This window comes from Lepisosteus oculatus, chromosome 5 (genome assembly GCF_040954835.1).
Source record: "Lepisosteus oculatus isolate fLepOcu1 chromosome 5, fLepOcu1.hap2, whole genome shotgun sequence".
NCBI classification, from domain to species: Eukaryota; Metazoa; Chordata; class Actinopteri; order Semionotiformes; family Lepisosteidae; genus Lepisosteus; species Lepisosteus oculatus.
Window position 1 is genome coordinate 12437406 of NC_090700.1, and position 26153 is coordinate 12463558.

General features: G+C 37.6%; 1 protein-coding gene across 1 annotated transcript in view; it reads right to left on the reverse strand.

The window, feature by feature from the left end:
- The window catches only part of LOC102690256 (cGMP-dependent 3',5'-cyclic phosphodiesterase), a 223556-nt gene extending 210392 nt beyond the window's left edge, over nt 1-13164 (reverse strand). Inside the window, exon 1 of the mRNA XM_006628133.3 lies at nt 12660-13164. Coding sequence (XP_006628196.2) covers nt 12660-12727 — 68 coding nt within the window. The 5' untranslated portion in view covers nt 12728-13164. The remainder of the gene's footprint in view (nt 1-12659) is intronic.
- Between the last annotated feature and the right edge of the window lie 12989 nt (nt 13165-26153).

Genomic DNA, 26153 nt, shown 5'->3' on the forward strand with positions numbered 1-26153 from the left:
CGCATTACCAAAACTGACAGAACAATTACTTTGTTGGAACTGGCTGAGATAGTGCCTACTCGGTGGAACAAATGCAACTCTGAGCAAAAGAAATAGTGTCATCAAAAACAGTTTTAAAAAAACAGAACTGTGAACTGAATACAGAAATCATTGATACTTTTGTTACAGGATGTAAAAAATAATGCTAAATTAATCTACTGCTTTCTAATTAATCTCTTCAAAAATTGTCAATCATAACCAATTATATTATATATTATATTATAGTTATATACATTTCATTAGTGGCACAATGCTTTTACAGGTCAAAAGGAGATTCTTTCCAAAATTATTTCACACAAAATGTTATTAGATCTAAATACTTTCTCTGTGTGCCCTACTGCACCTTACAAGTGTTTTAGTAATTCAATCAGTAACTACGATGAATCCATTCCATTAATGCAACCAGTTCTGAGGATTGTGTAGACTTGTGAAGCTAAATCAAAATATGGATTAGAACACTTTTTTTGTAGACCATGAATGAACTACATTGTCTTCATTTTATATACTGTACACACACATTTTGTATACTCTACAACCAGAAATGCAAACTACTGAAAATAATATGCACACATATTGTAATAGGCAGATACATAACATAGACATTGTACATATACAGCTGTAATACGTATGTAGTTTTTTGGCTGTTTTTCCCCAAATGTAACCCTAGTAAAGATACAGTATATAATCAAAACAAGATTTGAAATAGTGTATTATTTTGTTTTGCATTTAAAAAATATTTTCTTCTTTGTAACCTACACTAAATGTTGACAACCTTACTTCTATTGTAATTATTATGTCTTCTTATAATTCCAATTATAATAAATTACTTCAGAATGCACCTACTATTTTACAAGTGCACATTACATACACAGTCATATAGAAATATTTTAAAACTCTCAGCTTTCATTTGCATTTTGGTTCAATGAACTGATTTCTTAGCTCAATTCCCCCCATAAACACACCAAAGTCATTTTAGTAGGAATTCATTTCCTAATATATACAACAGATTAAATTCAGTTTAAATCAATTCACTTGTGGAAGTTTACTTTACAGGAAACTAACTTTCAGTACAATTTCTTAGCGAGTATTATTGAACAAATATAATATATACTGTAAGGATGACCAAAATCTATAATAACGTTACTATTTATGAGCCTGTTATCTCTTGTTATTATAAGTAAAGAATCCTCAAAAGATAAAGTGCAATTACTGTTTTGAAGAAATTCTAAACTTAATGAGTGCTGAACAATTGGTAGTACAGAGCTTCAGACTCCACGAAAATTATATGTAGATAAAACGGCATGATTGTGGGGATGCTTCATGCCAGCTAAGTGACTGCTTCATTTCTCTTGAATTATTAGTTGCTTGGCAACCCCCGACACACAATAATCCATTTCCTTCTTAAATACAGATTATTTAATGGCCAAGTGAAAGAGTTCCGTTATCGTGTCGCACAATACTAGGACCTTACTTTGAACTGACGGAAAAAAGCGTGTAGGATACTTCAACACCCTCAGCATCTCTTCAGGTCTACAAGAGACACGGTTGGAACACAATTTATGGATGTAATGCTGGGAGAACTCCCAAAAGAAAGAACCTGTTGTCATCTAGGATACTGGAGGCATGCGTTATTAATTTTCTATGGTTTCCACTACCTGACCGTCAAGTAGCACTTGAAGATAAATCAATATTTACAGCTTGCAGATTAATATTCCTCATTGACCCCCTCCTGACCTCAATCTATCCTTGGTCTACCCATTACAAACTTCTTTATCCCGTATCTACTGTAACTATGTTCTACAGATACTCCTGGAACGTTACTCTCCTTTTACCCAGGAATTAGTCTCATCATATAGCCGGATCCAATTATAGGAAGATGTCATGAGGTTCTTTTTTATTCTCTAAATTTCAGCTAATCCTCAGCCACCCAGTTTCTACCAATTGCAAGCTTAAACTATACATATATGTACTTAAAACAAATCTTAGATTTTAATAGTGACTTTTATTGTATATACGTGTAAGGAATTATTATTCCCTACTTTTACTTGGATCGATAGAAAAATCTGGAAAACCTGGTTCTTAAAACACTGACCAAAACAAAATACATAAAATAAAAGAAATAAAATGACTAAAAAGGTTGCTTCACATTCATCTCCAGGCTCAGTAAGCCATTATTATACACACCTACAGTAACAATTCACATCGCTATTTAAACAATGTATTTTAGTACACATCTATAATGAAACATTTTAGATGAATAACCTGCACCTGTTCTTTAACTGCAACAGACACTCACCAAATACCCCTACTCCCAAAAACAGAACTGGAAAACAAATGCGGTCATCATTAACATTGGCGTGAAGTGATTCAGCTCTGAATCAATCCATGTTTCCACCTATGATGGCCTTGTCATTTGCTGTCCTATCAGTCATCCAATTCAGTTTGAAGACTTTGCTTCAGACATAACTCCCCGTCACCTTGTTTACCATTTCCCAGGTGTTTCTCCTGCAATCTATCCAGTAAGAAAAAGAGTCCTGAGATTTGCTTTTAATCGGTTCCATTTTATCTTGAAAATAGTTACCCGTTTTGCTTTGAGAGTCTTCATATAATTGTGGTAATTAAGCTCAACTGGCATAAGAGAACTCCAGGCAAGATATAGTAAACTGAATGTTTATTAAGGGCACAAATTTAGAGATTTATTGCTCTGAAATAAACTCATTTATCATTCTTCTCAGGGCTGCTGAAAGTTCTGGGATGTGTGAATGCATTGGAAATGCTTCCCTTGCAGATTATTTAAATACATTCATAAATAATACTTGTTTAAACTAGCAGAACTACAGTACTACTGTTTTAAGCAGTTAATAAGTCCATTATTTTCTTTTATTACAGGTTTATGATTTATTAATGGATTATTCAAGTAGGTTTACATTTGAGGTGCCTCAGTCAATGATTTGAGAATCTATCTGCACTACATTAATACGACACAAAAATGTTTATCAATTTGTTTCTTTCTAATTTTCAAAAAAAAGATGAAAATCAGTTTTAGTTACTATTAGTTCATGGCCTCTTTACACAGTTGCACAAAGTATTTGCAATTTTCAGTGTGCAAAAAACAAACGTTCCCTCTTGAATAAAAAAAATAAATAAAATCACCCTGATAGTTTTCCACATACGAGGGTTAATGATCTAAGCAGGAAGATTACTCATGTGAAAAAACTCAAGAAAAGTAAGCAAATGTATTACTTTTTCAGCTTTTAGGACACATTAATAACGTACAACACAGCTATAAAATATAAGATGATATGTACTGTAGCAATACTGTGTGGTTCAGTATTACATTACATTAGTAATGTCTACAGACCAAGGGGACGAAAAAAAACGTACGCTGCCAACAGACAATGATATATAATCTATCATTCCATTTTCTAACCGCTTCATCCAATTCTGGGTCAGAGAGAAGCCGGAGCCTATCAGAGCAAGCAACAGGCACAAGGGAGAATACACACTGGACAGGATACCAGATCACCACAGGACACACACAGACACACTGCCGCTAGGGCCAATTTCCCCAGAAGCCAAATTAACCTCTTGGTATTGTATATCCTTGTACTGTAGGAGGAAACCTATACGAAGACAGGGAGAACATACAGTACAAACTCCATGCAAATAGCAGTCCAGGTCTCCAATTCAACCCTGGGACCCAGATCTGCAAGGTAGCAATGTGTCACTGTGCTGTCCACGATGTAAAACAAAAACAATAATGTACTCCCCATTATAAAACATAGGAAAAACAACACAATATACAGCTTGAAACACTTAAAAAGCAGATGATGCAAGGGTGAGATTTAAACGGAGAAACGGAAATTTCGACCATTTATGTGCACTGGACAGTTCAATGTATAGAAGAGGCCATCTACAAAGTACAGTAACTAGCTTTCATGCAAAATGAGAAGAAGATATTGATACACAAGCAGCGTGGTGTGTTTTCATGTCAGGATGACCAACAATAATGGCAACAATCAAGATTCCAAGACCTGATCAACACGGCACCATGCAATCAGAATGCCATTTATCACTACGAGTTACAGTATATAACAACTGGACAGGCCTGCCAAGACCACCACATTTTGATTTTGAGTCATCACTAATGAGGACTGCTGGTGAGTCCACCTGAGATGTTGCTACAGCATACCAGTGGCCGAATGGTGTTGTTCACATTTGCTTCTTTTTTATGATGGTTGACCTTCAACAGGTCAACTCTCCACATCAAATAAATCCAATCTTTCAGTAATTTAGTGCATCAATATCTAAAATCCATATACTTTATTCCTCTGAAAACGTATATGCACAGAGTGATTTCTTTTGATGCTTAGTATATACAGTAATACTTAGCTCCAGATCAAACAATAACTGGTGTTATAAAATACATTTTAAAAGATCTTCAGAGATGATGAGGTTTTTTTTTCAAATAAATCTTCCTTCACATTGAAAATAGCACAATACCCTGAAATGATGCTTTTATTTATCAGTACAGGTTCAAGCATGTGGTTCTTGAGTCCTAAACAATGCAATTTTCTATTATATCAAGCCGATATCCACTTTTCAGTACAGTAATTTGCCAGGCTCCATTAATGGCTTATATGTTATTGTGCATTTCACTGATGTAAATGTAAACATTAAAAGATCACTCCCAGAGACATACATAAAAATCATAAAATGTTTCAATGAACGAATTGTTCTAGCTCTAGAAATTATTTAAAAAAACCATAGCCTACAAATATTCCCTGCAATTTAATGTATGCTTGAAGTATGGGCAAAGACATTAAAGATTTGTGTACTCTAAGGTAGAACAGACCTACTGATTTTGGAAAATTCCTGCCCCCCTAGTTTGTTCAGTGATGTGCTGCTATTGGCCTCACTTAACACAGAGCTCCCAGCTCTAGAGTTATTGTTTGCTATTTATTTTCAATATATCTGACCACAATGATTAGTATGATTCCCTGTTAGTCTGACATGACCAAAATGCCAATTTCAGTTTCCATGGTTACCACAAAGGGGGGAAAACAGCTGCTGCCCTCTGAAGACAAACTGTCATTTAAAACAAAACAACAGAAAATAGCTACTTAGAACCTCTCAGAGTGACTGAAGGCCAGACAGTCTGTTTAAAATTCAAAAGCACGAGGGCTGAAGTGTGCTTTGTCTTATCACTCACATCGCAATAGGTTAAGTAAGGCATTTTTCTCTGAAAGATATTTACAGCCTAACAGTTTAACAACCCCTATTATATTTTATTTTCAGCATGATGGATTATTATGAGGCAGTGGTCAGATTTGCTGCCTCGCAGCGCTGGGGACTGGGATCAATTCTGGACACGAGGTGCAATCTGTATGGAGTTTGTACTGTGTGTTCCCCCTCAGTTTCCTCCCACAGTCTAAAATCATCATGGTACTGTAGGTTAACTGACCTCTGGGAAAATTGCCCCTAGGTGTGAGTGTGTGCATGTCTGTGTTTGTGTGTGCCCTGCAACCATGAATTAATAATAATAACCCTTACATTTATACTATATAGTGCTTTTCTGGACACTACTCAAAGACTTTTGTGAGTTATGGGGCCACCACCAATGTGCACAATTCACATTGTTCCATGGCACCAGTAAACTCATCACACATCAGCTATCAGTAGGGAGGAGAGCAGAGTAATGAAGCCAGTTCATAGATGGGGATTATTAAGAAGACAGAACTGGTAAAGTCCAGAGAGAACCTTGGTTAAGACACTGGGGTTAATACCCCTACCCTTTTTGACAATCGTCCTGGGATTTATAATCACCACATAGAGTCAAGACCTCTTTTTATGTTTTAAAGATATTTTATGTCTCATCCGAAGACCGGCGCCTTTTTTACTGGAATTGGAAGAAGCTGTGAGAAAATGGATGGATTCTTATAAAGGAATGTTTAGAAAGTCTGGAAAAACGTTCTTAGCAGCTAAATGTCAAACACTTTCATGCTTCCAAACAAACAGAAGACCTCCTTCTGCTCTCCTTGCCCATTTTGAATTGGAATTGAAATTTGAATAATTACAAATTACAAAAGTATTTTACATTTTTAGTCAAGTATTTAAAAAGCCATATGAAAAAATAATACCCTCCAGAAAGGACATAAGAAGGTGGATACTTTCTAGACCTTTAATACTGGAAACCTTTTTCAATCTGGTACAGTATGTGGCTCCCTGGAGCTACAGCATAAGCAGGACAAATGTAGAGACAAGGAGTCAATCAGTTCTTTTGGGGCACTTCACCCCTGCTCTCTGATGGCAGTGACCATTTGTTTAAGATTTCCTGCAGGATGCCTGCGATACATTTTAAGCAACACAGCATAGCATCACTAGCTTCCGTAAGAATCACAGACACTTTTTAATGGGGCTGAGCTCAACTAATTTCTTGGGCTGACCCATATGATGACTTGTCTGTGACTAAGGCACCATGCTGCCACTCACTGCCTGGGGCCTTCACAGCCAGCAATTTCTAATCTGGCAAGACATTACAGCTAAATACCCTCTGAGCCACAAGCCACCTTCTAGAAAACCACAAGTCGCAACACATTTCCAAAATCAATAGGGAAGTCCAAGTGCGATGAGCTGGGCAATAATGTCTTGTCATTAAATAACTCCATTTGTAGTTATTGATGGCCACTGGGCTTGTATGGTGCTACACTGATCCAGGCTCTAGGACCTCACTTGCTTACCTTCCTGTGAGGTCATCCTGATATGACAACATTCCAGTGCAACAAATTACATCCTCACACTGCTTGTGTAATAATGGCTTTCTTGTGAGATATGAATAGAATAGTTATGCTACGGATGCCTTAATCATCACAATTGAGCCACAGTTGCCAGATGAGCTAGGACACAGTTCAGGAACCAGTGATCAGGCGTAAGATCATCAACGCTGGCCAAAAGAAATAAGACAGCATCTGCAACCTGGAGCAAAGCACATCTCTCAGATAAGCTTCTTCTTCTTCTTCTTTTTCACAGCCTTAGTCCCAGACTGTCCTGGGGTCAGCTGCTTTGGTTGCTCTTCTCCATTTGTCTCTGTCGAGCACATCTTCCTCACTCACTTCACATACCTCCATATCTTTTCTCACACAATCTATCCATCTCTTTCTAGGCCTGCCTCTTCCTCTGTTACCTTCCACCTCAAATTCCATTACCCTCTTTGTTACTTCCTCAACGTCCCTCCTCATGATATGTCCATACCACCGTAACCTCGCTTCTCGCATCTTCTCAACCACATCCACCACCCTACATCGTCTACGGATTTCTTCATTTCTGATCTTATCCTTCATTGAAATCTGCAGAATCCATCTCAACATCCTCATTTCAGTTCTTCTCATCAAGTTCTCTTCCCTCTTTCCAACTGCCAAGCATTCAGCTCCATATAGTAATACAGGTCTAATCACAGTCTTGTACATTTTGCACTTAAGCTGCTTGCATTATTTCCAACAGTAGCCACACATGCAACTAGCTTGTGAATTTCACAACTGACCCCCCTGTGGATCAATCTCTTGATGAAGATAATATAATGAATTTACCTTATGTCTGTTTTCTGCGAATTTACCTTATGTCTGTTTTCTGCGAATTTACCTTATGTCTGTTTTCTGCAATTTTACTTGAAAATTTTAATGTAATTGCAAGTAATGTTTCTTTTAATGCTCACTGTATTTGTATAACTAGTTAAAATTAAAGTGATCTTTTGCTACAAAATATGACATACTGTAGCAACTCTCTATTAGATAAAGACCTATGCAATTACAGCTTGGAAATGGTGCTATCCAGGTGATAACTACACTTACATGATGCATCACAAGTTGCTTTGTAGACAGTAAATTGTTCCTTAAAGAGCAGAAGGCTCCTCTGCTCCATAATGTCTCATTTCCAGTTAACATTTCTGTCTGATTACGAGAACTACAGTATATAGCAGACAATTATATGATCAGATTACAATTATATTACAGATATGATAACACGCACTGCAGATTAACTTTCAGTGACTTTTATGCGACCTAAGTGTGTGACTAAGTATGGGCAAACTTGTTCTATGTCTACAGACGTTCCAAAGAACTCTGGATAATGTTTTTTGCCAATGTATGTTTCACACACTACAGATCTACAGAAAACCTGTCTTCAACAAACCAACTGCTTACCACAGAAATTGATAAATTTCTGACAAGATATTAAACCATGTCTTCACAGAAAGAATTAAATAAGATTTCCGCAAAATGAAATTCCAGTTTTACCAAGCAATCTGCAGCATGATGTACGATATTATAAATAAAACATTTCGGATTCAAATGAATCCTGTCATTAAATTAATTCTGTCATGATATACACCTATTAATCCCAACTCGGCTAATATGAATCCACACATCCCACTGAGCCATTGACTGTTTGTACAGTATACAGAAAATAACATGAAGGGAAACTGATAAGACAAACTGTATATTACAGCTTCATAGCATGTTTACAAAACTCAACTCATAAAAGGTAAAGTAGATGTTTTCTGGCAGATTCCTTAAGAATGTACTGTAAAATGGCTCCATTCTCAGATTTTAGAACCCTTACAAATATCCTTCTAATTTCACAAGATTCTGCACCTCTGAAAGCACATCAAAAGATCACTTGACAGAAAATGTGCATGTCTTATGGAGATTTATTCTACCTGGGTAGAACATGTCAGCACTGAAAAGGAACTTTGCCAGAAATTGCCCGTAATACATGAAAACACTGACCCTACAACAGTGTTCTGTGGTTTAGAAGCAACACTTAACACTAAAATAAACAATGTGATTCATTTATGACTTTACCAAGTAATCTTTTCTTCTAAAGAAATCAGGCCTTCTCAAGTCATTTTCACTCAGCCTTCAAAATCAAAACATGTTGTTTCAAAATTCACGCACTGTCAACAAAGCAACACTATCAAAGATTCAGACCTTCATGTTCTTTAAGGAACAAGAAAAGCATTAAGTTTTATGAAATAGAAAATCCTTCAAGGTTTTTTTTATAGACATTACAGTAATTGACATTACTAATGTTGCAGTTTCTTTAAATTTAGATTCTCTATAGTTTGCTTTTCAAATTCTGAAAGACAGTTTTGCAAAATTTAGAAATCTGAAAATGCATCTCTCTCTGTAAGAGCACAGCGTGCTCAATGTCATTGACCCTGGGCTCCAGGCCCCATGCAGGTAATTGGCGTTTCTGACAAGAAGCCTCCTTCTTAATCTGTATGCACATGTCAGAAGTCTGGAGTCCGACACATCAATGTAGATCATTTTGCAAGCCATTTTGCCGTGTTATTTTAGATGTTGTTTAACCTAAATTCCCAAATATGAAAAATACACTGAAAAAGCAGGGAAGCTCCAAATCAGTGCACACTGTGAAGATCCACAGTCGTGGGGTCTCTATAAATCAGAAGCCATCTGCTATACCGAAAGTCTGCTTGCAAAGCCTGATTCTTGTCTGCTTAGTCAATAAGCTGTGACTGCAAGAAAACAATTTGCGCAAGCATTTCACAACAAACAGACATCTCCACAAGTATTAATTAAAAAGTGCTTACCTTTTGTAGCACATTTACCCAGGGAAGAAGAATGCTATATCATGACTTATGATTCTGTTTTGACATTTCCTAGTTCTTGTGGAAACCAAAAAATTAGAAACTACAAGACTGCGCAACAGAACAAAAAACAGAATACATATAAAGTAACTCCAGTGTTAGTATATCCATATTAGCTTCCAGTGAGACAGAGGATTCGTTTAAAAATCCTGTTGCATTCATTGAAAACACTAAATTTAATGGCTCCAGAGTACTTGTCAGAGTCGCTGTCTGGCTATTAACATCAGAGTGCTTTGATGCTGACTGACTGTGCCTTTCTCTGTTCTTACAGAGAACCCAAGAAGAGAAGGGGATGTTGATTTATGCTCGGGTCCTGTGGTTATGGCATTCCCTGCCAGATCATATTAAAAGTTGTTGTACAGCCACTGTAATCATTGAAATGACTGAACGTTTTCCTTTGGAGATGTGCAATAGTTGTCTTAAAGTTACAAAGTTATCTGATTTTGAGGTTCAGAGCTACGGAAGCACTTTTGTGCTAGTGAGTAAAGAAGCCACTTTTAAGCAGACGACATGCCACGCAGCTATTTAACAGTCGTGATGCAGCTGTCACTCAAAAAAGAAAACTATAGTATTGGAGGGATGTCTGTAGACATTTGACATGAAGAGAATCCATGTCAGCTGATCCCAGTTCTAATGCCCATTGGAGGCAACCTGGTGGGTTGAGGTCTCTGTGCTACTGACAGAGGTGGTAGGCAGAGCCATTAATTGCATAGTGCTTCCCAATAAGTTTAAGGTGGTTCGCAGTGGGACCATCCGTGCCTCCTGAAACCAGAGCAGACTGGTCATTTTTTAATTTTAACTAAAGAAAAAAATAGGCATTACATAACACTGACTAGCCTATAGCAAGAAGTGCCACACTCTATTTGCCTATGCCCATACTTATGTTTACTTTTTTTTTTCTAATGGTGGCACCACAACCCTCAGTAGGACAGGTGGCTTTGCAATACTGGATGGATCAGTGGTGACACCAGAATTCTCCTCCCCCACCCGTGAAATATTCATCCAGCACACACGCCACCTGTCTCCCACACTTCATCTCCACTTATTCAGTTCATCCTGTAGATTTCATTTTCAACAAACAGCACATTTCTCCACAGCTGACAGAAAAGTGAACTGGAAAATATATTTGTCAGCTTGGTTACAATTCCTATTGAATTGATAAGACAGTCATTCCTGGAACTGTGTTTCTGGATTGAAGATCACACTCACGATTTTGTTTTTTTAAAAAGCATTTTTCTAACATCTCTCTCATTTATATTATGAGCTAATAGACAGATTAAGCCACCTGTGACAGCTGATAATGATTTTGACCATTTCCCCAATATAGAAAATCAAATTTTGTATTCTTGAAATTATAACTAAGGATCAAAGGAAATTTACAAGTGAATGGGTTTTCTACCACCAATTATCTGTCAATATTGGAATTGTTCTTTAGCGTTTTACTGTGGCCCATATGAAAAACCAATCATGAATAAAAGATTCTAGAATATTGTGGATTTTCTGTTTCATCTCAACATGAGTTGTGAGTAGCTACACAAACTGGGACCATCTGTTGTTTTTCTCTAGATGGCTACATAACTTTTTAAGCCACACTCGTATAATTTAGGATTTCAGTATTGTATACTTGTCTAGGTTAAAATGGGAACTTTATGCGGTGTTTTCTAATTGCTCCATCGACAGGTTTGAAGGGATTCATTTGGCATTTGTTTCACAACAGTATGCAGGCATGTGATTCGTTGCAAATGTTCCTATTTCCCCCTTTTAAAGTTACATCTAGCACATAAACACAAGTCTAGTTCCCTGAGCTGTATTTGTACTAGCAAAAAAAAATCTTTTGGCTGTACAACTCCAGGTCTGCAACATTCAATTATCTTTTATCAATCCCTTACCTCAGAATTTCAACAAGTAAATTAAACGCACTTCACAGTCAAAGCTTTTAGACTAAATGCATTCGCAACTAAGAATGAGTTACCGGGTCTCAAAATCATATGTACTGTATATCGTTAAAAAAAAACAATTCGAACGAGGGCACCTTATACTGCACTTGCTCTATCTAAAAATTACGCGATGGGTGGCCAGGACCACAGATCTTACTTAACCAATTATTGAAGAATCAAGATCATGCTACGAAAATGACTGGTTTGTAAAGAGGAAAAGGAGATCTTCCCACCTGATTAACCCTACGAATCATTTTGAATTAATGTGCAGTTGGATTACACCTACCCGAACATTGGTACTGTCTTTTTTCACTCACTGCAGAAGTGCACAATTAAACCCCGATCCCTTTATTACGTTTCTACAGGTTGCTACTGAAGTAAGCAAACTATGTTGATCTTTTCCCTATTCCTAATCACACATTAACCTGCTTCTAAATAAGCAAACTTGCAGATCCTCTACAATGATTTAGCGAGTGATAATCCTTAACAAAATGTCTATTTGACAGCGTTCCTTAATTCTTACTGTTTACATTTGTATGAAACGCCTCCGAAACTGTATGCAACTTCCTTGTGTACATTCATCTGAAAACGTGCCAGATGTCAGATCACGTGCGGCGTTTGTATTTTATTTTAAAAGTTTCTTGAGAAAAACATCTGCTGGTACCGCATTACATACGGTAGCGGGCTATCCCAACAAAAAGGATCAAGAGCAGAATAACTGTTATCTATTATTTCCCCATGTTGTCCTTGTAAACCTTTTCCGCAAACTTTTAAGATTTAAGAAAGTACAGATCGTAGTACTGATTTCCATTTATTCAGGGATTTTATTCTTGCACCTCTTTTTTGACCTTCAAATGATAACAGCAAAATAATACCTGAAGTTAACAGACCCATCTAAAATAATTTTAGTACTGTAAACAGTGGCAACGCAGTAAGACGTAGTGTGCCTTTCCTCTTCACTTCACAATATACTGTACATTAACACGAGTACACGTCCCACGCGGTTAATGAACACTTACATATCAGATGTTGCGGGCTGGTACGGTTGGCTACGGCACAGAAAAGAATGTCCACAAGCCTGGCCCATTTCTCATGGTGACTGTCAAAAGCCCGGTTCCGAAGCTGTTCAGGTTGAGCCGAGGGGTTGCAGGTTCAAGTCTTCCAAGGCAGACTCATCAACCGCTGACAGCGGCAGGGACTTGCGATTTCTTTATCTTCGCGAGTGAGCGGGGTGTGCGCTTCTCTTTCTCTCCTTTCCTCTTGGTTGTGGGAGTGGATTGGTAGTGATGCTGTCACAGATCCTAATGCAGCATCTCAGGCATGCGGACAGAGATACGAAGGATAGCTCCTTCCCTGCAGTCCTCAAGGGTCCTCGAGTTTCGCTAATCAGTGCTGAGCCTGCAATAATTGGAGCCGTATTTGCTGCTGCTGGTGGCAGGGTGTGTGTGTGTGGGGAGGGGGTTGATAACAGCTGTATGGTGAGGTTTTACTTCACATCTCAATAATCCACTGCCTTCTTCTGGTACAGCTGTTCGATTAGTATGGAAATCTCTGCATCTAGACGTCTATGCGCACGTATTTTTTCATGATTCGTTGCCGTTCGATAATACCATTAAGAGCATCAATTCAATTTGAAATTTAACAATTTAAAAATGCGCAAAGGTGATGTGTGCGCGTTTATCGGTGTTCAGGATCTACAGTACAATACCAGCGGCTTTAGACTTTTAAAAGCAGTAGTAGGTCCAGGCTGGGAAAAACGGACTTCCCGACTCAAGGCTATATTGAAAACGAAGTTATTAAAGGAAAATTGTTAATTGCACTTTTACAATTGTATTTGCATTATTATTCAAATTTTTCATTCTAAAAGGTTTTTATATCCATTGACCATTAAATTACATTAATACAGTACATACATTTCTAAAAAAAATCGAACGCATTAAACATCAGAAAAACACATTTACTAACATTTTCTTCAATTGGACGTACGTACCTACAGTACATTAACATAATAAAAATAAATGTATCACACAATTGTATTATAGTATTAGTCTAGAACAACTAAAAACGTCTGTTTGAACAAAATCAATAGTTTTAACTCTTATTGCAGTATCTTAACGACATTGCTATTTCAACTTCAACGTCTTTTTTTAACATTTCTACAACGAACTGAAATTGAAAATGTTTAGGTTTTCAAATATATGCTGCTATCCAATACCGAGGTCAGCATTTCAGCAACATTCATGAGTGCTATTGTATTTCTATTTGAATTGTTGAACTCTGGATTTCTAGTCCAACCCAGTCATTACTAATACCCAACACAAATGCTGCACTTTCCACACCTGAGAGCTATCAATGACAATTTCATTTGTCTGGGTGCAACTAAAGCTTATCTGGTTTAAAAAAATGTACAGTGTTAAATCTCAGCAACTGTTCTTCTCAGAGCTTACTATTTTTCTATCTTTAACTGTAAAGAAATGTTACCATTATTAGAATTAGCACAAACAAAAAATTCCTTGGCACAATTTACAAATGTACACCACTCAGGACCAACCCAGGGAAATGAAATATTGTATTTTGACAGATGCGGTACTTTAATGTGAAATGCTGTCTCATTCTATCCTTTGTGAATGTATTCTTTTTAAAGATAAATGAATTACTGCTAAAGATGTCATAGAATAGTGACTGTTAGATGCAACTGAAACTTTAAATAACTGAAGGAAACTCAGTTACAAATGGCAGCCACTGTAATTGACAACCCCATGATGTCATTTCTCAAAGCAGAACTTTGAACTGTTAAGATGACTGAGACAACAAAATATCATGTTTGTTAAATTGCTGTCCACAGTATGTGTTTACAATTTGTCCAGACTGTAGTGTTTAGAATAACTTAAATAACTGTTCTGGTTTGGCTGCTAACCAAGATGAAGCAGACAAAATTGTGAAAAAGCCTTTCCTCAGTGAAACTGACAATGGGGACATTTTTTTTGTTTAAATCTTAAACAAAATGCTTTTATAACATTTTAACATTTAGGTATGATTTTGCCTGTATTTAATTTGTCACTCAAATGATTAGTTGGGTTACCGAGTTAAAAAAAAATATCCTACAGTACATACAGTACAAGTGCCACTAATCATTTACAGTTCTCTACATTTCAGGAGTTGTTCTCTCCATCTGTTTATTTCAACTAGTCCTGTCTGAAGCAAAGGGAGTACTGGAATACAATTATTGCAGTATACAAAAATCAAACTGACATTTTAGTGCTCATTTTACCAATAATATCCAGGATATCTTTTGTATCTAAGTGGGTTATATGGATGTACCAAAATAATTAGAACTTATTGATCCCTTTAAGTCAGAGTTTGTTAGAATCACCATTGAATTAGAGGGCAATGCAACCCAGGTTCCTTGTATAGTTGGGGTCAAACCTTTCTTCAGAAGGCTGTGTACATTTCTAACGCATATGCCTCCAGATCAGAGTATCTTTGGACATTTACCAAAGCCTTTCTTTTCCCTACAGTGATGTCATGTCCAGCACCATACAGTATACTTTATATCAAGTGGAATTATTAATGTGGTGTCTTTGACCTAACACAGTGTGTGCATCACTGGTCACTAGACTTATTTTAAAATTTGTGCAAGATGTCTAAATACAAATGTTGTTAAGCACATCCCTTTGAAGTACATATACATCTTTGAGGTCCTAAATCCTAATTAAATAGTATGACATTTAACAGTAATGACATGGCCAGGCCTTTTGCTTCTAATCTTAGACATCACAGTGTAATTTCCTGGTGATTTCATTATTTTCAGTTCAAAGGAAGAAATATCTGTTGAGGTTACCTTTGACGTGTATTTGAAAGCATGAACCGCATGCAGTGTAGTGCTTTCATGCTAGTAAACCTATACCGAGATTCTGCATCGTCTGTACAAGGTAATATTCCATTCGGTTTTCAACAATTCTACCTTTCTTAAAAACAAAGCATAGTATTTGTAACTTAGCCGCAATTAAAATGAACCTCATTAACGTAATAATAATGATTCCTTACACTTGCATCACGCTTTTCTGAATACTCCACTCAAAACACTTTACAGGTCCCACATGGACGATGTTAGAGCAGCCATAGTGCACCAGTATGCTCACTATACATCAGCTATCAATGGGGAGGAGAACAGAGTAATGAGGCAATTATATAGATGGGGATTATTAGGAGGCCATGATTGGTAAAAGCCAATGGGAAATGTGGCCAGGATGCCAGGATAACACCCCTTCTCTTTTTGAGGAACACCATGGGATTTTTTAATTGCCACAAAGAGTCAGGACCTCGGTTTTACGTCTCATCTGAAGGATATCACCTTTTTACTGCAGTGTCTCCGTCACTATACTGGGGCATTAGGACCCACGTACACTACAGGGTGAGCACCCCCTGCTGGTCCCACTCACACCACTTCCAGCAGCAACCTTAGTTTTCCCCATCGAGGTACTGGTCAGCCTTACACCTGCTTAGCTTCAGCTACCATTTGGAGACTTGCAGGGCGATATGGCTGCTGACTAACATATTTCAGAAGTAAGCTTCTTTAAGGAGATGTCTTTGAAAGTCAATTATGGGTTTATTTAAAAATTATAGCAGTCGACATTTTAACAAATGTCCCAAAGTCAGAAAACCTCTGAACATTAGAATTTGAAATAAATCAGCCTTCGTTTATCCATTAATACATTTACAGCAGTAAAACAAGATATATCTTTCCTGAAAATTGTGAAAAGTATTTTAGATTATTTGTTAAAAAAGATGGTATTCAACTAAGAGCAGAAACTGCCTAGATTCCTGTTGTCTTTAATGGAACATCACTAAATATCAATGGGAGTTCACTGGTGCTGCTCTCTGTTGCTGTATCAGAAAAGCATTGCCATCTTTTCAACTTGGTTGTGCATTGGAAAATGTGTGTGAAAGTATTCTCTCAAAAGAAACCAGTGAAATATTTTTTCTGGATCTCCAAGACCTAAAAATGAAGAGGTTGACAAATCTTGATTACTGCCTGTATACCACAGCCATAACTGGTATAATTAAGAAAAAAAAACATATAGCTCTTTGATGTGACTTATACAAGATATTTAAAGAATAGTGTGAATTTAGAGGAAAAATAGTAAGAAGATTCCAAAGTTTTGAAAAAAAAGATTACAGACAATGTCAAAGTGTACTGAAAGATGTCAAAGTGTACTATTCCAAAGGTGTTTGTTTCAACATAACATAGTTATGCTTTGGACTTTAAAATTAAGTATATCTATGACATTTTGGCTTAAAAGTATTGCAGAAAACTAATATGTACTGTACATGCTAACCCCAATAAACGTCTTGCTATTCAAAAACTAAATTTGGATATACAATGTGTTTTATAAGCCTAAAGGCCTTTAAACATCTTTTTGCTTCACATCAATAAATGTATTCAGCTAGATTTCAGATTCTCTGCAACTGGCTCACACAGAGATAAACACCCACACTAGCCATCATATTCCTCTTTGCAAATAGTAATAAATGCCAAGAGTAAATGTGAGTTTGAGAATTTTGCTCTGGCACAGACTCAGTTCTTAGAGGCACAACTGAATTTACAGTATTTGCTTGGAGGCAGAGTGTATTTTTTTTTAAATAAAATATTTCTGTGCACATATCTATAGATGCAATAAATGCAAAGATGAATAATTCTGCTGAGGTTCAGAGGCATTAAGCAGGGATATTGCTTAAGTAACAAAAATAAAAATCTTATTTTCAGTAATACATTCAGCTTTCAGTGAAGGTAGGGTTTTGGAAGCATACAATAGGACATAATTAAAACACAGCCAAAAGGCAGAAGGCCATGATCTGTTCTTGGTCACGTGATGAATTTCATTTAAAAAAAATGAGGATAGAAATATTGGAAGCATAAACCACGTTTACGTACAATATGTGTATATACTGTGTGCATACAAAAGATGCATACAAGAGTATTAAAGCAATTTGTCAATTGTCAGTGACATGTAGGGATTTCACTACAGTACACATACCCTAGTTATAAGTTCAATTATCTCTCCAGTTAATGACTGCAACAGTGATGGAAACCAATTATGTGCCAGCAATTGAAAAGCATCAGTAATACAATACATTGGAAGGGTGTTTTTTTTTAAATTTCAAAGAGCTAACAGGACCAAAAATAAAGTTATCACAAACTTAGCCTCTGTCGTTTTATCATTCAGTTTGGGCAAGCTGTTCATGTTGTTTCATGTTTCTAGGTTACTAAAAAGCTTATTCTTCATCTTTTTAAGGTGTATGAAGGGCACACACATTACTGTAATAGTTTTTATAGAGCTTGATGGAAAAATGAAAAAACCCAAAGCAGTTTCATCTTTACCTCAGAACCACACACTGATCAGATGCTTTTTTTCAGAGCAGCAGAAAAGTTTCTTTCAGTATTCATAGACATCTGCATGCCTTCTAATCCGACAACAGATGTGCTCCTGGTGGATCAAGCATCTCAGTACTTCCTTGGGCTGTCCACTCACCAACGTCATCCACAGAATGTCAGTCACTAAGTCAAAGCCCAAATATTAACTGCAATACTTAAAGTGCAACTGTGACTGCAAAAACTTATCTGCAACAAGAAGCTGTTCTTGTTCAGAAGAAAAGGCATTCACCCTAATGTTCTTTAATTGACGAGGCTGTATTGTATTTGCCCTTGGCACACAACAGTTTCTTAAACATCTTTTAAATTGTGTACACTTTTAATATTGTATAAGTACATTTTTGATAAACTATTCCATGTACAGTAAGTTTCAGGCCATTTCCTTGAACAAACAAGACATTTTTAGTCACAATCTTCATTAATTATCCTTTGTGTATGCACAATTCTTATAGATGTCCAGGTATTGGTTTCTAAAAAAACTGTTTGACACTAATTTCTACAAAGCATGAGGAAAATTACTTTGGTTTCATTCCCCTTTTTTGTTGCTTTACATTGCTGATTTAGCATTTAGTTTGGGTAAATCCAGAAAAGGTAATAACATTAAATAACATTTAAAGGTTTAGCAATTAGCATACTATTATGTAGGCCATTTTTCAAATATAACCCATTAATTAAAGTACAGAATGTGTGCCTGCTTTTGGACTGTGCTTAGCATTATAAATAGATTTGCACTTGAGACATTATGTTTTCCTATTCTCTTGGTATAAGAAATACAATATTTGCAATGTCAGATTCTCCACTATTGATAATCCAGATATGTTTTCACCAACATATTAAGAATAAGTATTACTGAGACTGAAAAAATGACCAGGACAACAAAATAACCATCTGCCAGCTATGAAATCTGGGGCAACTTTTGTCTGTCTGTAGACATAAATATTCATTTTCACCTTCTTGATGGCAAGGATATCATAACGATCCATTATAATGAAACCAGGGGAATACAGAGCTGAACATTTCTGAATTGTGCAACACCTACAGTATCTTAAAGGCCCTGCTAGCTGTTTCCAAACAACAGAAGATAAAGGTGAAAGAGGACAAGTACTGTATGTTGACCTTTTGGGTCACTTGGTGCAAGAGGCACAACTACTGCTCTAATTGAGCTTTGTTGGATCTAGAGATGTCTCATAACATTGTTCAATTTAACATTTTTCACCTTTTCACTGTAAAGGAAATCCCCATTTGGAAATCTTGGTTTTTAACTCTTTTCAATAGGACAATTCTTTCTTTTTTTCTTAAAAAATCATTACTTTTTTGAGAAACATCTAGATTCTTTCCTTACAGCCCAGTACATGTAGTGGGCCTCAAATGTATTTGTGCATAAAATTCCAATACAGATTATTCAATACATTTTTACCAAACAGATTTCAAACTCACAATTATTGACAGCTATTTCCCCATCCATATTTTCTTAATAATAACTCCTTACACTTACATACTTTGACACTCCAGTCAAAGCACTTTACAGGTAACGAGGCCTCCCCTCCACCACCACAAATGTGTAGCCACACCTGGATGATGCGATGGCAGCCAGAGTGCACCAGTGCGCTCACCACACACCAGCTATCAGTGGGGAGGAGAGCAGAGCAATTGGGCCAGCTCAGGGACACAGTACTCGCTATTTCTGCTGGTGTCCCTGATAAAACAAGGACTGTGGAATGCGAGGAACACTCTCATCCAGCATAACACAGAGTGGGGAGTGAGGGAGCTGGAGGAGAGGATCCTTGTGGATGTCAGAGGGAGGATGAAGTGCAACGTCGCCAAATGGGGCTTCTCCACAGCGAGGGAGCTCTGGAAAGGACTTTGTACAGGGACTAATAGGAAAAACCCTGTTCCCTGAGCTCCTGTGGAGGACTGGACAACCGCCGTTTCAGAGCCGGGATAGGGAAATGGGGTGGACATTAGCAAGTGGTGGGGGTTGGAGGGACTCTTTCATTGTGCAAATCCAGCACCATCATCCACTTACACTGATTGATTCATAAAGGACAATCACCTGATCAAGAAAGCTCTTAATTGATTAGCTTGTAATGTCCTGCTAGAATGTGTAATTATTGTGAGATGTTTTCTTTGAAATAAAGTTTATTTTGATAATAAATTGAGCCAGTTCCTAGATGGGCATTATTAGGAGGCCATGACTGGTAAAGGACAGGAGAAAATTTGGCCAAGACAGTGGGGTTACATCCCTACTCTTTTTAAGGAGCGCTCTAGGATATTTAATGAGCGCAGAGAGTCAGGGCCTTGGTTTTAAGTCTTACCTGAAGGATGCAACCTTTTTTACAGTATTATACTGGGGCATTACGACTCACACAAACCACAGGGTGAGAGCTCTCTACTGGCCCCACTAACAGCTCTTCCAGCAGCAACCTTAGCTTTCCTAGGAGGTCTCCCATTCAGGTACTGATCATCCGCACACCTGCTTAGCTTCTGTGGGCTGCCAGTTGTGAGCTGACACACGATATACTGTACGTGCTGGCCTTATTAGATAAGGTGCTTTCACAAAGTATTATTCTACTTTTGACAGAAGAACAGAATTTTTTGGCAATTAATGACCAATCTTCAACAGGCTAGGGTAGTATAGCAAGTACTTAATACGTGTATGGCAATAGAAAGATTTAGTTTTCTCTGGGGAGAAAAGTACCTTCTCTAATTTGCGTAGAAAATTATAGTGATTTGAATTTCTGACAAAGGTTAAAAACTCTTAAGAAACATAAACATACAGCATAGCAGACCAAAGGAAACCTGCTCAGGGTGAACTTTCTTTTTCTTTCACCACAATCCCTTGCAGGTAACAAGCTAGTCATGTCTTGGTTATCTTCAAGCAAAGGTCTGCAACCTTCAACCTACAGAGTTACAGTCCTGCATGTTTTGAAGGCAGGCTTAAAAATCCCATGAGTAGAGAACTGGAAAACATGTTGATTTCTCCAAATTAAGAAACTGATTCATCTAATTAGGCCATCCAGAGCTCAGCAGGAATGAAAGCCAGAGAACAATGTGGCTCCCCAGGACAGGAGTTGCAGACCCCTGTCTTAAAGTAATCCATGTGAAAATAAATGTGCTTTTGCAGCAAGGAAAGTGCATTCAATTGCGACTAATCACTGCAGAATGTAGCGGATGCTGTCACCTTAGTCACTGGGGAAACATTCCAGACACTCTTCTTCAAATTGCACTTTAACCATTTGTGTGCTAGACTAGTCAGTCCAGTTCCTCTGGAGATCCTTGAGCAACATATTTTGTTTCTTAGCACAATATATATCACCGCTGTCAAATGCAAACAATATAATTACACAAAAGTACATTCTGAATGAATGGATCCAAAATCCGAATTATATTCTTTGTTATTTACAAGAACATAGTCACATATATTGTTACATTATGTTGCCTGCGAGCTTCACTTCCCAATTTAGGCCTAGCAATTATGTTTTGAATGTTACATCCAGAACACAGAACTAAATTTAATTGATCTTAATATCTGGGTGACAGAATTAGAAAAGACGGGTGCTCAAGAGACCGAGAACTCCAAAGTGCTTCAGAATCACAATAATCTTCATTTGCCAAATACTTTTCAGTAAGGAATTTACTCTGAGTACTTGGTACATCAGAAACATTCTACATACTGTATACAGTAGTTTACCATACATGGGTGGAGCAGTGGCTCTGTGGCTAAGGATCTGTGCCTTTGGCTGGAAGGTTGCCGGTTCAAATCCCGCGGCCAGCAGGGGAATCTTACTCTGTTGGGCCCCCGAGCAAGGCCCTTAACCCCAACTACTCTAGGGGTGCTGTAGAATGGCAGACCCTGCGCTCTGACCCCAGGCTCTCTCCCTATCTGTGTGTCTGTGTGTCTCATGGAGAGCAAGCTGGGGTATGTGAAAAGACAAATTCCTAATGCAAGAAATTGTATAAGGTTAATAAAGTGATAATTATAATAATACATAACAAGATGATAGACCTCATTAAGACAGTGCACATACAGTGCCTTGCGAAAGTATTCGGCCCCCTTGAACTTTTCAACCTTTTGCCACATTTCAGGCTTCAAACATAAAGATATAAATTTTTTATTTTATGTGAAGAATCACCAACAAGTGGGACACAATTGTGAAGTGGAACGAAATCTATTGGATTTTTGAAACTTTTTTAACTAATAAAAAAATGAAAAGTGGGGCGTGCAAAATTATTCGGCCCCTTTACTTTCAGTGCAGCAAACTCACTCCAGAAGTTCAGCAAGGATCTCTGAATGATCCAATGTTGTCCTAAATGACTGATGGTGATAAATAGAATCCACCTGTGTGTAATCAAGTCTCTGTATAAATGCACCTGCTCTGTGATAGTCTCAAGGTTCTGTTGAAAGCGCAGAGAGCATCATGAAGACCAAGGAACACACCAGGCAGGTCCGTAATACTGTTGTGGAGAAGTTTAAAGCCGGATTTGTATACAAAAAGATTTCCCAAGCTTCAAACATCCCAAGGAGCACTGTGCAAGCGATCATCTTGAAATGGAAGGAGTATCAGACCACTGCAAATCTACCAAGTCCTGGCCGTCCCTCTAAACTTTCAGCTCAGACAAGGAGAAGACTGATCAGAGATGCAGCCAAGAGGCCCATGATCACTCTGGATGAACTGCAGAGAACTACAGCTGAGGTGGGAGAGTCTGTCCATAGGACAACAATCAGTCTTACACTGCACAAATCTGGCCTTTATGGAAGAGTGGCAAGAAGAAAGCCATTTCTCAAAGATATCCATAAAAAGTCTCGTCTAAAGTTTGCCACAAGCCACCTGGGAGACACCCCAAACATGTGGAAGAAGGTGCTCTGGTCAGATGAAACCAAAATCGAACTTTTTGGCCACAATGCAAAACGATATGTTTGGCGTAAAAGCAACACAGCTCATCACCCTCAACACACCATCCCCACTGTCAAACATGGTGGTGGCAGCATCATGGTTTGGGCCTGCTTTTCTTCAGCAGGGACAGGGAAGATGGTTAAAATTGAGGGGAAGATGGATGCAGCCAAATACAGGACCATTCTGGATGAAAACCTGTTGGAGTCTGCAAAAGACCTGAAACTGGGACGGAGATTTATCTTCCAACAAGACAATGATCCCAAACATACAGCAAAATCTACAAAGGAATGGTTCACAAATAAACGTATCCAGGTGTTTGAATGGCCAAGTCAAAGTCCAGACCTTAATCCAATCGAGAATCTGTGGAAAGAGCTGAAAACTGCTGTTCACAAACGCTCTCCATCCAACCTCACTGAGCTCGAGCTGTTTTGCAAGGAAGAATGGGCAAGAATTTCAGTCTCTCGATGTGCAAAACTGATAGAGACATACCCCAAGCGACTTGCAGCTGTAATCGCAGCAAAAGGTGGCTCTACAAAGTATTAACGCAAGGGGGCCGAATAATTTTGCACGCCCCACTTTTCATTTTTTTATTAGTTAAAAAAGTTTCAAAAATCCAATAGATTTCGTTCCACTTCACAATTGTGTCCCACTTGTTGGTGATTCTTCACATAAAATAAAAAATTTATATCTTTATGTTTGAAGCCTGAAATGTGGCAAAAGGTTGAAAAGTTCAAGGGGGCCGAATACTTTCGCAAGGCACTGTATAACTAGGAATTCGCGTTAAGCAAAAATATTGAGGAAATAAGCCGTTCAAATACTGGTTGGCTCTAGTTTTACTAGTGAACTTCTGAGGGAAGTTTATGAAACAGGTAGTAACCTGGGAGTGAGGGATCATTAGCAATCTTTCCTGTGCACTACTTTGCATTGAACCAATCATCAATGGAGAGCACTCAATGCTGAATTTTTTTTTTCTGAATACGAATTACTCAAAGGGTTCCTGAAAAATGCACATACAGAGCTGTCGACGCCACATTTTTTATTTTGACTTCTGCAAATTCGTCAGAAATATATTTTTAAAATTTTTAGATATTCTGATTCTGATTACTGACATGCAAGTTCAAATCCAAAATACCCAGCATCATTGATTCCTAAAACCTTTCCAAAGCAGAGAGTTGTTTGAAACTTGTTTTTTTTTTTGGCTCAGAGAGAAAACTAGGGAAAATAAAGTTCACAATCAGCCTTAGCCATCACAGAGCCAAATGGTTTTAATCAATGTCATTCAGAGCTAAAGGTTGTAGGAAGCAAAGGAACAAGTAGTTCAATAAGTTAATCCCACACTGAAAAATGAGGAGTAAAAAAGTTTTTTGAGCTTGTCAGATGCATGAAATATACCAATGAATTTAGGATATGTGAAAAGAAACAGATGATTTTATTAGAATCAGGATTTCTAATAAGGGATTAAAACTGCCATTAACCCTCTACTTGGATGTAAGCAGCTACTGTATTCAACCAAACTACTGGGACTTACTGTACTGTTGTTGATGTCTCAGCATTTCATTCCTTGAAACTGAGAATATTGGCAGTAATAGATTTGGGGACAGTTCATGTTTTGTGGCAAAATAAAAAATATATATTCTGTGTGGTACGGAACAATTTTCACCCCATGACACCAAAGCCTAGAGGTATCCTTAGTTCTTGGAGGGTCTAGTGTCTTCTGATGTGTTCCCATCAGGGCAGTCAATTAAATAATTAACATAATTATCTTTTAAGTTATACATAGGATTTTATTTAAAGTCAGCCTCAATTACTCAAAACATTCACGCTGTTAAATGCTAGACCATTTGAATGAGACAAAAAAGAAGACACTAGGTTCTCCAAGGACTGAGTTTGAGCACCTTGCCCAAGATATTTCTGCGTAGTAATAATTACATACATACAATGAGATTTTTCATATCCTGCCTATAAAAATATTTTTTAATAAAAAAAGCTTGAGTAGATCTGATCTATAAAAATTGTCTTGCCTCAGGTTATGTAGTACACAGTTCTTACATGGACTACAGAAATGATTGTGTTCCTGTGTTATACACCCACAGGTTTCTGATCTCCAGCTTTTATCAGTGATCTGAAACAGAAGTTACCAATGTCCTCTCGCTGTGATGTCAGTGAATTTCCTGTGTCGAGAGACAAGCTAGTAGCCTAACCAAGAGGGTCACAAAGGTGATGCGCACTGGAGGAGGCTGATTTGGAGAATTGTTTTTGTTGCATGTTCTGTTTTTGCCACCCCCTAACGTTGCTATGGCAATGCAGGGGTGGAGTTACCATGGAAATAATTCAACAGGATGCTGCATGAAAGTGGAGTCTAAGAAAGGTGATAATTTTGTACTCGCAAGATTTTAAAATTTCTGACAGACCACCTTATCCAATTGTGTGAACACAGAGGGTTACAGATGCATTTCAATAAAAAGGGGGTTGTAACATTACGACCCCAACAATTCATGATCTCAAAAACAAAAATAATAGATGCCAAGATCCTTAGATTTAATAACATCATGGCTAACACCATTATATTTTATCTAGGAAAACGTCCTCAGTATTATACTTTTGCACAGAAACAAAAATCTGCATATTTATAGATTTAATTACTTGAGTATGTACTTCGCTATAAATAGTTATAGAAGAATGTGTGTAACTGGCTTGTCAAAATCTAAACATATCCAGCAGAAGTTAGAACTGCTTCCAAGATCTCTTCAATCTCAGACATGCTGTGTCTAATGGATAATGGGCATGTTTATACAGTAATAAAAGTACAACTCACCAGAGTTTCAGTTTGTACATTGCTCCCAAGTTCCACTTCCATCAATTCATTTTTAACTGTTTCTTCCAATTCTGGTTCGCGGAGGAGCCGGAGTCTGTCCCAGTAAGCAATGGGAGCAAGGCATGGTACGCCGTGGACAGGACACCTTGTTCACTGCAGAGCGGACACGCAGACACGCACGCACTCACACATAGAGGAAATTTCCCCAGAAGCTAAATAACCTACAACTATATTTACAGACTGGGAAGAAACTCACGTGAACATCGGGAGAACATGCAAACTCCATTCAGACAACACCCCAGGTTAGCAATGCTAACCACCGTGTTAGTGTGCTGCCCACAGGATCCATGTTTAACTGTTATTGCCAGTC